We start from the raw sequence: 14,285 nt of genomic DNA, 5'->3' as shown, positions 1-14,285 counted from the left end.
AGGCTTGCAACCTCAAGTATATCTCCAGACACCTTCAACGTGGTAAGAGAAAAATTCATAGCCAAATAGTCTATAGTGCTCATAACATATTATTCCACTATAATTATTTCACTCTTTCACCCCTGCCTCTCTCAGACAGGAGACGGAAGAAAAAAAACCTCTATTTCTTTAGGGTTCCTTGATGCAAACTCTCTGCAGTTTATCTCATCATCTCCACTTCTTTTCCGACCCCACGACTTTCCAGCAGTTTCTCTGATTTTTCCTGACGATAAACAGGCCAGCTGGCAACACACCCGCCTCCAAACCCCCTGTTTTGCTCAGATGGTCACCTCTGACCGCGACCCCTCCGGCGACGAAATACAGGAGAACCTAGAGGGGGCGGCGCCGCCTCCAGTTCTCCGTCGGCTCCACTCAAGCTGGTTATTTCTTCTCAGCTCCAGCTCCTTTCCTCCAGCCGCTGCTGTTCCAGAAGCTCCGGGCTGTTGGGTCCTCGGCTCCCAGGGGCCCTACACGGTGGCGGGCAACTGAGGAGGGGCGAGGGGAAGGCGGGCCTCGGGCCGGTAGCGCGCAGCTCTGCGGAGCGCGGCGCGGGGACCTTGCTCGCTGGGTGGAAGAGGGGGCGCTAGCGGGCAGGAGGCCTTGCCCGGGGGCCGGGGCGGGCGCGCGGGCTCTGGGGTGACGCCTGTGCAGCCCCTCGGGGACGCGCCCTCTGTAGCTTCTGACTGGGAACCAGACTGCCGCCTCCGAGCAGCCCTCCGCATCACTGCCTTCGAGCTACGGGTGGAGCCCCGGGAGGCAGGCGAGGGAAGCGGGGGCGTGACTGGGGCGCTGAAGTAGGCGAGCCACAGGGCGCCGCGCCACAGCCGCGCCGGGCAGCAGTAGGGCAGCCGGAGGGGCAGCGACATCTGCGGGCGGGCGGTCGATGCTTTCTGTCGGCGCGGAGCAAGCGGGGCGGCCCCGAGGACTCGGGCCGCGGCGAGGCTGGCGGGCCTCACTGCCGGTGGACGGACGGCAGACTTGCCAGTCCCGCTGGAGCCCAGGGCTCCAGCGCGTGGCCCCGGGCTCAGACTGTAGAAGAAGCGATGTCCCTGGCCGCGCGCTTACATTTATCCCCCTGCTCGGGTAGCTGGGCGACGTCCGTGAATCTTCGGTTTATCAGGTCACCTCGAGGGACTCAGGGAACCCGTTTTTCCAGCTGGGGATAGTGATTATTGTCGTTGCCTCTTGCCTTCAGAAAGTTATTCTAACACGGTTGATCAGCCAGCCAGAGTAAGAAGGGAAAATAAACAGCGTGGTCTGTCCCTTGGTGAGGCGATGTACAGGGATCCCGCCAAGTTCGCAGAGCCAGTTTTAGGCGGAGCGGCAAACGCAGCCCATTGACAATTCAGCCCCGGAAAGGGTTAACTGCATCCTGCGGGTTCGGTTTACATGTAAATAGAGAGCAGCTGCTCCGCGCGGGCCCCAGTTGGCCCTTTTAAGTTTTTGATTGGTTGCCAATGACATCACCGTCCGTATTATAACACAGTGGACCCAAAGCGGCGTCGGATAAACCCTCCTTAAAGAGCCATGGCCACGCCCCGGCTCCGCCCCCTCCAGGTGCCCATTGGTCGCGGGCTGCAGCGAAGTAGCGGTCAGGTTTCTCCGGATTCTTATTGGTTCAACACGCCGTCGGTCGGCAGCCGGCCCGCCCCCTCAGAACCTTACATTTACAGTGTAGCAAAAGAGAAAGTAACTATGTTGCTGCTGGAGATCAATGAAGCCTAGTGAATGAGGGCTGAATGTGCGAATCCCTTGCTGAAGCGGAGCGCCAGATGGTGGAGGGTTACACTTATTTATGAAGTAAGTGGAAGTCACCGTGGCTACTCCTGAGAGTCCAGGGGTTTGAGGCGGTGTGAGTGTGAGTGAGTATGTATGTGGTGTGTGTGTGCGCGTGTGTGTTGCGATGTTTACGGAGGAGCCACAGCAGGTGAGGTTAAAGTGTTCCCGCTGTTGGCTCACGCCGCCCTGTGCGTTTACTCTCTCTGCAGTCTACTTGGACTGGGGGCGAAGGAAAAAATGAGGTTTGTTGGGATGCTTTGCGGCAGTTTTAAAGGCCAGGGACTTGTTAGTGCGCTGTGTTGCGAAGGAGGATGTTAAGTGCCCCGAAGTGGGGAAGCAGCATTCTCTGACCACTTAATTTTCTTTCCAGCCGCTAACTAGAGGTGGAAGGGCGACTAGAGAGGGAGGGGGATAGCTCAGTGTTTTTCGGGGAGGTTTCCTACAGGCTGTCTGGATGGTTTCACGGGCAATAGATATGCCCGACCCTCTGCTGCAGGGATGCAGGTCTCTTTATACACTCCGTGCGTGTGTGTATGTGTGTGTGTGAGAGAGCGAGCGTGTGTGCGCGCCGCGCACTCTGTGTGGAGGTGGGGGTCCCAGCTTATGTCTCCGTGAGCACGCTTCTGCGTCCCTCTCAAGGGAAATGGACTGTTGATCCTGGGACGTACCCTACCAGGTAACACAACAGCAAAGACTTTTCACCTCTGGGTCCAGCTGGGAAACAGTTATAGCTTCTGGAATAGTACTCGCTCTTCAAAAAATACTACGCAAGGGAGGAAGGGGCGGGGGAGGGAGGGAAGAAAGGAGAAAGGGAGGGAGAACAGGGGTTGGATTCTTCTTGCCCATCCAAAGGTGGTGAGAGAAAGCTGAGGCCAGCGGGGGGATCTGTGGATGTGATAGGTGCGTGCCCGTGTGTGTGTGTGTGTGTGTGTGTGTGTGTGTGTGTGTGTGTGTATTCTGCCTGTGACATTTTGGCTCTGTGTCTGAGAATGGTGACAGTCCTGTGTAGAGGGATGTTGGATGACATTTTTCCAGACATCTCTTAAAGTTGGTTTAGTTGAGCTCCTCTTGCATGGCGTTTGGTGTCTCCTCTGTGTGTATGTCTAGCAGGAGAGGAGCCAGCAGGGCCCGGGAGTGGAGTGCCTCTATGCCCGTGGGGAGGAAGGAACTGTCCCTTTGCAGGTACCCTCTCATGAGCCAGGACATAGACCCCTGTGGGCGACTCTTCTCACTGGGAAGTCTTTATGAATCCATCCTCTTGAAGAGGGGGCACGTCTGTGTGAGATCAAAAGATTATGCATAGTGGCTGCCTTCCGCTGAGAGAAGCTCTAGGATGTTCCTGTAGGGAAAGGAGGAGAATGGAGGGTTGAAGTGGTCCTTTCCTTAAAGGCAGGAGTGGAGTGGGTGGTGCGGCAAGGGAGACATCTGAGGGATGGATCTGTCAGGGTCAGGGTTTTCAAACCTGCTTCCCTAGCTTGAGGCTTCATTTTAGGGGACCAGTATGTAATGAAAGAGGAAATGCAGATTACTTTATAAATAAGAGGGCAATAGGAAACAAGGGAGGTTTTACTATGACTTTGTTGTGCTTTTCAAAGGACTTGGGAGAAAGAAAAGTAAGAATAGCTCAAAATTAAAGAGATTCACTTAGAGGGCTACTTTCATTCTGATGTGCAGAAAGTTGACATCTGCCCCTGATGTATATTTAGCTGCTGTATATTCCCATGAGCCTTGCCAGCACTCTTGGTCATTCCTTTGCCTTTGCAGTGGCTGAAGGAATTACATGGAAAGTATGCAAGGGTGGACGTATGGGTCCTTCTCAGATGATTGCAGTATATTTCTGCCCTGGAGATGAGGCCCAGAAGAGATGCCTCTTAAGAACCTTCCCTTCCATCTTGAGCTTTTCTGATCCTTTGTGCTTGTACTTTTTCTAAGGCTGAACTTGGATGTGGGTCCATGAAAGGTTGTTCAACATTTGCATAGACTACATCTAACCTTAGACTCAGCAAGGACAGGGGGTGGGGAGGGGGATGGTCCTCAGGCGTGCATCCTCTTTGAATCCATAGTGGTGAGTGTCAAGCTTTGAGTGACAGGATACTGGGCACTTAGGACAACTTCACTAAGAGGGATGCAAAGTCCTTTCCTAGGGATTGGATTCGACTGCTTTTTGTGTCACATGACTTTATTCTTTCTTTCCCCCCCTCCCCTTCTTTACAGACTGTCTTGAGTTCTTCTTGAATTGCCAGTTTTCAGCCTCCTCATGCCTCCGTCTCCTTTAGACGACAGGGTAGTGGTGGCACTGTCTAGGCCCGTTCGACCTCAGGATCTCAACCTTTGTTTAGACTCTAGCTACCTTGGCTCTACCGCCCCTGGCAGTACCAGCCACCCTCCTGTCATCGCCACCACCGTTGTGTCCCTAAAGGCTGCGAATCTGACGTATATGCCCTCATCCAGCGGCTCTGCCCGCTCCCTGAATTGTGGGTGCAGCAGTGCCAGCTGCTGCACTGTGGCAACCTACGACAAGGACAATCAGGCCCCAACCCAGGCCATTGCCGCTGGCCCCACCACCACTGCCATCGGAAGCTCCACCACCTGTCCTGCCAGCCAGATGGTCAACAACAATGAGAATGCAGGCTCTCTAAGTCCATCAGGTGGGGTGGGCAGCCCCGTGGCAGGGACCCCTAAACAGCTAGCCAGCATCAAAATAATCTACCCCAATGACTTGGCCAAGAAGATGACCAAATGCAGCAAGAGTCACCTGCCAAGCCAGGGCCCTGTCATCATTGACTGCCGGCCCTTCATGGAGTACAACAAGAGTCACATCCAAGGAGCTGTCCACATTAACTGCGCCGATAAGATCAGCCGGCGGAGACTGCAGCAGGGCAAGATCACTGTCTTAGACTTGATTTCCTGTAGGGAAGGCAAGGACTCTTTCAAGAGGATCTTTTCCAAAGAAATTATAGTTTACGATGAGAATACCAATGAGCCGAGCCGAGTGGTACCCTCCCAGCCACTCCACATAGTCCTCGAGTCTCTGAAGAGAGAAGGCAAAGAACCTCTGGTGTTGAAAGGTAATGCCCCCGCCCCCTCCCCAAGCACAGCCCTGGGGTCACCCTGGGTTTTCTCTGAGAAGTACCAGCTTCCTCCTTCCACTGGCTGCAAAAGACCAGACTTGCTTTTCTTCTTGTCTTCCCTTCCATGCCCTCTCTTAATTATTTTGGGGTTGGGAGAGAAACCCAGCAACCTTGAACTGAAAGCCGGAAGACTTGGGCTCTGGTCTTTAATTCACCTTCTCATTTGCATTGTACAAGTCATTTCCCCCTCTCGGAGATGGTTTTCTCATCTTTCTAAAAAGGGGCTCTATGACACCACATGGCATCTGCAGTCATGCCTGCTCTGGTAACTCTGTTCCATTCAAACTAGCTGGAAAGTTCTTGTCTCTCAGACTTAAACAAAGCTGATGGAACAGAGAAAACCGCAACTGTGGTGAACTGCAAGTAAACCTCCAGGTACCAGTTCTTTCTGTGGGAAATTCTTCCTCTTTCTCACCTCTCTGAAAGTAACCTTCGAAAAGGGTCAGAGATCCTTATTTTAGGGCCCCTCTGAGAGTTCACCCCAAACATCCATTCCTTTGCCCAAACTCCAAGGGACTCCAAGAGTCATTTTATGAAATACCCTCCAACACACTGTTTCTTCTGGTGTCACCTGACAGCCGTTGACATCATAGCTCCTTCCAAGATGGGGTGGTGGGTCACTTGCCCCAGGACGCTGAGCGTGAATAACTGGATGTCAGTGTCATTGAGCCCTGGCAGGAGGAATTAATTGCCCACCCATCTCTGGGCTCTTTCTGCACAGCGTTGCCTAAGCTAGAGGGAGTTTGCATCCCCTGTCCCTCCCAGATGTGTCTCTTTGCCCTTGGATGCCATTCTTTGGGACCCTGTACACCACACTTCATCTTTAGTGTTTTCTATCAGGTGGTGGTGGTGATGGTGGCAGTGAGAGACAGTCTTCTTCTTTCTTCTCTTTCCTTGAGTGTTGAGTCAAGGCACACAGTCTGGGCCACATTGCCAGCCGGTCTCCTGCACTGTGTAGACCAAAGGCATTGCAGGGTTCCTTTGAACACCTTGCATATTCAAATTGCAACAGGCCGTTGGAATGAGCAAGGTAGCTGGTTTTCCTTTGTGGGCTAGCTCTGCCATTCTGCTTGTCTTCCCAGTGGCGCATTTTGCCTTTTGTTGAGGAATGTTCTTAGAAATCTAGTTCTGAATTTCTTGGACCTCATCTCCCCTGCCCACCCCCACTGGCCTCGACCCTACTTTTATTGGGCTCAACTAGCACAAAGGTACAGCTTCCCTTAAGGAAGGGCTAGTGGACTCTTAGGGGAAGGAGAACATCATGGAAGTTACATCCAGAGTGTTCCAGCAGCACCCAGGCATTTTATGTTGTTTTTGATGGGTTTTCTTGTGGTTGTTGATATGCTCATATTTCCTCTGTGTATCCTTGTATTTTGTCGTTTTGTGTTCTTGTTTGGCTGACTTTGAGTGATTCCCAGTAGGTTTACCCAGCTAGCGTTCTGTCTCTGTGATCCTGGCTTGTCTCATCTTTTTCAGAAGAGAAAATACCCTCTACAAAGTTCTCATTTGTTTGTATTGGGGAGCGAAGAAGTGGAGAACCAATGGAGTGATCTTCAGAGTGGTCTCTCGCTCATGTAGAGTAGATGCCCAATGAGGGAAGGCAGGCCTTTTGTGTCCTAATGATCTGAGAACAGGCATCAAATAATCCACATGAAGATGACCTTGGACTTAAACATTGAGGGTGTTAAGGAGGAGCTGTAGATTCTACTTTCTACTTTGGAGTGGGCATTATTGTGTACACGCGTGGCTTGTCAGTTGCTGGGAAATGAATCTCCTAGGTGTTGCTGATGGGGTTCCTCTCCCCATTTCCTGTGGATGCAGCTGAGAGCCCAGGCAGCCTGGGCTTGTTCCTCAGTGTCAGTAAGGTTGCCTTAATGGGGCGGGGCCAGGCAAGCTGCTGATGTCACCGCTGGGCGCCTGCCGCCACCTCCAACAGGGCTCATCATTTTCGGGTTGGTGAGACGCAGAGGCAGTCGATCTGGAAGTTGCCTGGTGGTAGAGGTTGTATTATTTGTAGTTTGAGCTCTTTCTTCAAATATCTGGGGATTTTGTTGAAGATATGTAGTTTGGGAGCAGAAGGGTCTGTAATGTACTTTATTATTGTCATTGTGATTTTGGTCTCTTTGGGGGGGGGGAATGGCCTAAAATTGGGACCATGATGGTACAGAAGGGAAAGAGATCAATATTAGAATGCCCCTCTAGCTGCCCTTTCACCTGGGTAAACCAAAAGTTAATACCCTAACACCACTGAGGTGAAAATGGGGTGGATACCTCTGAGAAGACATGGCCAGCAAACTTCGCCTAGGTTCTTGAGTGGGTCTATCAGACCATTCTGATCTGGCTTTTCTGCTGAGGTTTATTTTAGTAATCTCCACCCTTGGTGATGTAAGATTTTATTTTAGCAAGAGTAGTAGCGGTACCATTTTGGAAGGAGTGGTTTTCGCAGGAAGATGTGGTGGGGGTAGGCGTGGGGGTTGGTTAGCATCTGGGGTAGATGCTTCTAAGGCTTCGGGAGTTTATTTTCAGAGATTTCAGTACAATCCCGGGTTAATTTATGGCTGACCCATCTGACGCTCTGGTTTCTGTTTGTAAACACTGGTTGCTGCCGTCCCTGTCCAAGTTTTACGTCCCCCTGTTTCACTGCCATGCTCTCCATGTTTGGTGCTGCCTGTCAAGTAGAGCGGCTGCTCAGACACTGTTTTAGTAATGCTGTGTCAGGTTGGGAAGAAATGGATCAGAGGCGCAGAAGCCCCTGGGATGAAGGGACTGTTCTAATTTACATTCCCCTCCCCATTGGGACCTTTGTCTGAATTTGTATTTTATTCTCATCCTCCAAAGAAGAAATGGCATCAGATCTGTGCTTCTACTCCACCTGGTAAACCATGGTCAAATGGATACATGTGTAGAGACTTGCAAAGGCTTTGAAAGAATTATAATCTGTTTTACACAAAGTTGATTTTTAATGTGATTTTGCACCCAGCTGAATAAGGAGGCTAGACGATTCTGGGTTTTCCATAATGAGAGCTACCACCTTTCCTATGATGTTTGTAAGGTTCCCTTTCTTTTCAGCAAGGCTGGGTTCAGGGAAGTCATTTGTCATTTACCTATGTAGGAATGGATAGTCTATTATCACCTCTTTAAAGACAATCTGTGTCTTTAAAACTTTTATTATAAAAGCTTTCAAATACAGAGAAACCTAGAAAAGAGTGTCATGATCACCATATACCTAGTACCCAGATTAAACAATTGTTAATGTTTTCCCTCTCTGCTTTTCTCTTCCTTTATTGGTTGTTGAAATATATTAGAATATAGATAATGTTTGACTATATCTCAGTATGTTTCATGTTTAAACTTAATGCTTTCAAATTAAGAAAAGATGGGGATATTTTACAGTACTGTACAAACAACATTTTCACTCCTAAATATTGGTGTCATGTCCCTGTTGTTGACTTTTTCAAGCTTGGAATTCCATTTTGACTAACTGGCTACTGTTGAATCTATAGGGCAGCGCCCCCTACCCCATCAACACCCACGCACTCCCCCAGACTGGAAGGGATCTATAGCATTCTCTTCCACAGGAGTCTATCGGGTCCCATACCTGTACTTGCTCTGTGCTGTCACGAAACAAAGAGTTACTGACAGGTCTGCCTCTGAGTCAGTGGTATTTACTGGGGACAGGGCTGGCAGGGGATGAGTGAGTACCACTTCAGGAAGCTGATTCAGTAGCAAAAATCTGATCACAGAGAGAGGTAACTTTTTATGCTAGAGAACTTTCCATCAAAACTCCTGAAGTGAGCAACAAAGATGGTACATCCTCCCATAGTCACAAAGGGCTCTGAAGTCAATACTTGTAGGCAGTACTGAGTCTGATGACAAAGTGAAGGGCTGTGCTTAGACATCAGAGACTCTGAGGAAGTGTGTTTTCTCTTCTGCATTGTTTTGTGGGAGAAACAAAAGTCTTCCTCTTGTCTGTCAGGGATGTTAGGATTTTTTTTTTAAGATGTGTGAAACAAAGGCATAATCTATTTTCACAGGTTTAGCGTTGTGATTCCAAGCTTCTGTTTAACATCCAGACATACTGAATCTTAGCCGTGTAGCAAATGGGGGAGAGATGCAGGCAGGAGCAGGGGGCCAGCCTGTCCGAGCATCTTGGCTCATGCCTTGCTAGCTATGTGCCCTTGGCCAAAGGCTAATTCCCTTACTTCCTTATTTTCCTTATTTTCAAAAAGGATGTAACAGCAGCAGTCTCCTGGTGGTCGTTTAGGTAGTAAATGAATTAATGTGTACAAAGTGTCTAGCACAGTTCCTCATACAGAGTGAACTCTCCCTCCGTGTAGCCCAGTAGTATTACTGTTGGTTGAACAGAAATGATGGTGTCAGTAAAACTGCAGTTTTGGCCTCTATTCCAAAGGAGTGCAAATAACAAGTTAGGTACAGCCGTGTGTGTGTGTGTGTGTATGTGTGTGTGTGTGTGTGTTGCTATGGCCTAAAAATAACTTGATGACTGTTACCTAATTTAAGTAGCATACAGTTGGAGTGCCAAGTAATTACAAAGACATGTTGGGTCAGAAGGCCAGAGTAATTTCGGCATATCCTAGAATTATTTATTCAGTGGGGAATTTGTAAAAATGTGATGATAAATCTGTCCAACGAATGTCCCTTAACTAAATAATGAAAGTATAAAACTATTAAGCTTTGCTTTTTCTGGCCTCTCATCATGCTGATTTATTTTTGGAATAAGGATTGTAGTCTGACTATAAAAGGGGAGGTGGAAGGAGTGGGGAGTATGCTTCATTTTGAAAAGTTCTCGAAGCTTTGCGTTTTGATGAGATGAAAGGCCAGGGAAAAGGAGGGAATTCATGGAAAGGCCTGCTCATTTCTTTCAGTGAGTCTTTAACCTTCCCGCGAGCTGGTTCCGAGTTGCCTGTATCTTCCTTAAGCTTTTGAATATACTGTGCTGCTTCCTAGTTAGAATGTAAGTGAAAAGTTATTCACTGTGTGTTCAGCAGAGTTTAGCTCACTTTCACCTGAGCTCCAATCGGGACTTTGCCACTGACCAACTGGAGGTGTCCTTAGGCAACTCAGGTTACCACTCCAAGCCTGTTTCTCTTCACTGTAAAACAGGGATAATTCCAACATCAAGGATGAAAGACGATGTAAATAGAGTGTCTGGCACATAGATAGCTGTCAGTAAATTAGGCACCTGGGCTCTGCCCCACTACCCCCACGCCCTTTCAGAATCTCATCCATGAGACTGGGTGAGGGGGCAGCGGGATGGGAAGAAGGGATGTGCCCTTTCTAAGCACAGCCCTAGCTGCTGCTGCTGCTAAGTCGCTTCAGTTGTGTCCGACTCTGTGCGACCCCATAGACGGCAGCCCACCAGGCTCCCCCGTCCCTGGGATTCTCCAGGCAAGAACACTGGAGTGGGTTGCCATTTCCTTCTCCAATGCATGAAAGTGAAAAGTGAAAGTGAAGTCTCTCAGTCGTGTCCGACTCCCAGCGACCCCATGGACTGCAGCCTACCAGGCTCCTCCGTCCATGGGATTTTTCAGGCAAGAGTGCTGGAGTGGGGTGCCATTGCCTTCTCCAAGCACAGCCCTAGAGAGCATGTTAAGTAGGAACCACTGTTCTCACCCATTCAGATCAGTTAAGTTAATCATCTGGCTTGCCAAGGACAAGTTCAGGAAACTCCTTTTAGATGAGAAAAAGCAGGGTAGAGGAAGGGAGATTTGGCAAAATTATAGGAACTGAAACATTCTCTAGACATAGCCTTGTGGTGTTCCTGCTCTCAGGAGCTGGCATTAACCTCTGACCAGGAGCTGGCCCTGCTTCCTTTATTCTAGTGTTAGCACCGACCAGACTATGCCTGGCCCAGCATCTCTGGGGAGCGCTAGTTTGGGCATAGTAATGTGTTGGTTTGCAGTTCCGAAGCAATTTGGTTCAAGCAGCTACAGGACACAAGAGGGGCAGCAGTTCTCATCCCAGGAGAAGCCGAGGAGAAGTCATCTCACCTCTTCTGAACTCAAGAATCCCAGGTTATAGAAGAGGAAGGAGGCTTAGAGGTCACTAGTCCAGGAACCTGCACTGCAGGCTGCACCTTGAAGTCATCTGAGGCAACTTAAAGCCTGGGATGCTCTGTTCCCACCCTCAGTGATTCTGATTAAATTGGTCTGGGGTCCAGCTGAAGTATCAAGACTTTTAAAAGCTCCCAGGTGATTCAAACACGCAGTGAACTGGGACACCATCGATCTCATCGTCTTATTATGCAGTTGCGGAATTGGGGCCTAGAAAGGTTTATTGCTCGTCCAAGGTCACATGCATGATTAATTTCAGAGCCTTAGTGCAAAAATAGGTCTTTCCAGGTTGATAGGTTGATTGTGTGTGTGTGTGTCTGTATAAAATAATACATACATAATTTTAAAGATATATCTGTTTTAAAATCTTTATTGAATCTGTTACAATATTGCTTCTAATTTTTTTAACCCATCCATATTGTTTATTAAGTTCACTATGTATTTTTTCCCCAAAACTTTAATTTTTTATTTTGTATTGGGGTCTAGCCAATTTAGCCAATTAACAATGTTGTAGTAGTTTCAGGCGAACAGTGAAGGGACTCAGCCATACATATACATGTATCATTCTCCTCCAAACTCCCCTCCCATCCAGGCTGGCACATAACATTGAGTAGAGTTCCACGTGCTGTACAATAGGTCCATGTTGATTATTCATTTTAAATACAGCAATGTGTACATGACCTTCCTAAAGTCCTTAATTATCCCTTCCCCTTGGCAACCATAAGTTCATTTTCTATGTTTTGTTTTTTTGGCCTCAAGGCCTGTGGGGTCTTAGCTCCTCCACCAGAAGTCAAACCCAGGTACCCTGCATTGGAAGGCAAAGTCTTAACCACTGCACTGCCAGGGAAGTCCCTAAAATAATATGTTTAATCAAGAATGAGATGGTTGGATGGCATCACTGACTCAGTGGACATGAGTTTGAGCAAACTCAGGAAGATAGTGAAGGACGGGGAAGCCTGGTGCGCTGCAGTCCATGGGGTCACAGATTTGGACATAACTTAGCAAATGAACAGCGACACAATCAATCATTTTGAGTATTGCTACCTTTGTTCTTGCGTTTTGGGATTTCAGTCCGAAAGTATAAGGACTTAAGTCTAAGATATTTTGAAACCAGCAAGCTCATGGTCCTGATATTTACCTGGGTCCTAGAAATATGGAACAATATTAATGATTATTTGATCCCATCTTCTAGGGAATTTAATAGTTTCAGGAAGAGCTATAAAACAATTATCAAAATACACCCCTGTACCTAGATGTCTAAGGACTTATGTATTGGTTGGTTTCCCTGGTTATTAAACCCTTGTGGGTATGGGAGATTCATTCCCTTTAAAAATTTTTTGTTTTTTTTTTTTTTATTGAAGTATAGTTGATTTGCAATACAGTGTTGCATTAATTACTGCTATACAGCAAAGTGATTTTTCATCAGATATCATTCAATGCCTTCTACGTGCTCATCACTGGTCTTTAGGCTAAGGCATCTGCCATCATAACTAGGATAATTTGAATGTTAGAATGAGAGCTTGTGTGGACCAGGCTAATATTCCAAATCCATTGCACCTTGCAGCTCATGTACCTGTGTGGATTCTTCATTCTCTTCTGCAGCAAAATCTTGTTTAGGGAACAGTTTATCTGGAGGAAATATCATTCTCCTGGGAAATCCATGTTTGTGTGACCTTTGGCTTTTTTCTCCTTTATTTTTCCCTTTCAAGATAGAGTCTGGCCTTTTCTAAGCATATCTCCTTGGGCCAACACAATTTATTTCCAAAGTCTTAATCCAAAGAAATTATTATTTTTTTTTTTGTTTGTTTGTTTTTATCAAAAAAGGAAATGCACATACTCTGTCTCAAGAAGCTCAGGGCTGACAGGCTTCCTCTGTGCACTGGAGTGGAACTGTGTCATTTGAACCTCACTAATTTGGGACATATTGCTGATAGGAATAAGACCTGTGTTTATTTTTTCCTGCAAGCTCTCTATGAAAAGAGGGCATGCAAAGCAAACAAACATTGTAAATGGTATTTCAGAGACAAGGTTTTGGCCTGCTTAGGAAAAAAAAAAAAGAAAAAGAGTTTCCAAGTACAATTAAAAACTACTCTAAGGGACCAACTGAGCTATCAGGGAAGCCCACTCTAAGGGACAGGGCTTCGATAAAAACACAAGCATTTCTTGTTTTGAAGCCTGTGCTATTTCCCCTAAACTGTGTGGGTCCCTCTTGCACAGATTTTCTGTGGCTACAGATCCATGACCTGTAACCTTACTAATTAGAAAAATGGGAGGGAGGAAAAAAGTGTGAGTGTGAACCACAGTCTGAATTTTATTGTAGAGTATTTCAATATACATTTCATATTCATGTTGATGTAGTATCTTTTCTAATTATGAAGTCCTTGATTCTAGATGCTTTTATGCATAAGTGAGGAGGAAAGTCTCAGCATCTTTTTTTTCAGCTTAAATCTGTATAATCTATTATTACTTAAAGTTGGGAAATATATCCATATTTATGTAAATATAAGTATATTTATAAATACATTATATATATGTGTATATATATTTTTTCCTGTCCACACACCAACAAGACCCATATTTTATGTAACTTAAATGGAAAACAAGCTTGAGCCTATGCTTTTGGATACAGAAATGAGCTGTGCAGCCTGGTATTTTCATATACGATAAAGTCTGCTACCCCATGCTCTGCCTCTAGATCACTAACAGGAATAAAAGTTTTACGGATTCATTAAATTATCCATATTGCCATGATGTTTTATTTGTGATAGAAGCCTACTTATCTTTCTTTTACCACCCCTCCCCAAGACTGGTATTTCACAGACATTGAAATCAAGCTAAACTCTCTCAGAGTTCTTCAAGAAAGGGTATGGTTTGGCCTTTCTACTTCCCAGTGGACTCCTGTCAGGCATCTGTTGCCCAATTCTCAATTAAGTAAATAGATGGAGCCACCCAATGCAGGGGGCACTGTCAGGCCATCCTCCCTTTGAGGAGTGTAAGCTTTTCCCCTTATGATGTGAGCTCATATGAGCTTACTTTGTGTCCCTGGCTAAGGAGGCGGTCACCACTTTAGGCAGAACATTACTGTCCAGTTCTTGAGTACTCGGTGCTTATGCTATGGGAGAAATAATCCCACATTCTTTGAACTGTGGCCCTGGGGTTTGCTACCACTGGGCTAAATATTACCAGCTGTTGCTCCTGGAAGACAGGAAAGAAAAAGCAGATTGGGAGGAAAGGAAGGAGGCGCACGGGTGCAGAGGAAAGA

At 47.1% G+C, this 14,285-nt stretch overlaps 1 protein-coding gene across 1 annotated transcript in view; it reads left to right on the top strand.

Moving 5' to 3' along the window:
- Positions 1 to 422: 422 nt before the first annotated feature.
- Positions 423 to 14,285, top strand: part of DUSP10 (dual specificity phosphatase 10) — a 41,439-nt gene continuing 27,576 nt past the window's right edge. Inside the window, exons 1-2 of the mRNA XM_069545390.1 lie at positions 423 to 1,839; positions 4,033 to 4,886. Of these exons, the coding sequence (XP_069401491.1) occupies positions 4,076 to 4,886 (811 nt within the window). The 5' untranslated portion in view covers positions 423 to 1,839; positions 4,033 to 4,075. The remainder of the gene's footprint in view (positions 1,840 to 4,032; positions 4,887 to 14,285) is intronic.

This window comes from Ovis canadensis, chromosome 12 (assembly GCF_042477335.2).
Source record: "Ovis canadensis isolate MfBH-ARS-UI-01 breed Bighorn chromosome 12, ARS-UI_OviCan_v2, whole genome shotgun sequence".
NCBI lineage: Eukaryota > Metazoa > Chordata > Mammalia > Artiodactyla > Bovidae > Ovis > Ovis canadensis.
The sequence above is the reverse complement of the archived record's forward strand: the minus strand, read 5'-3'. Positions and strand labels throughout refer to the sequence as shown.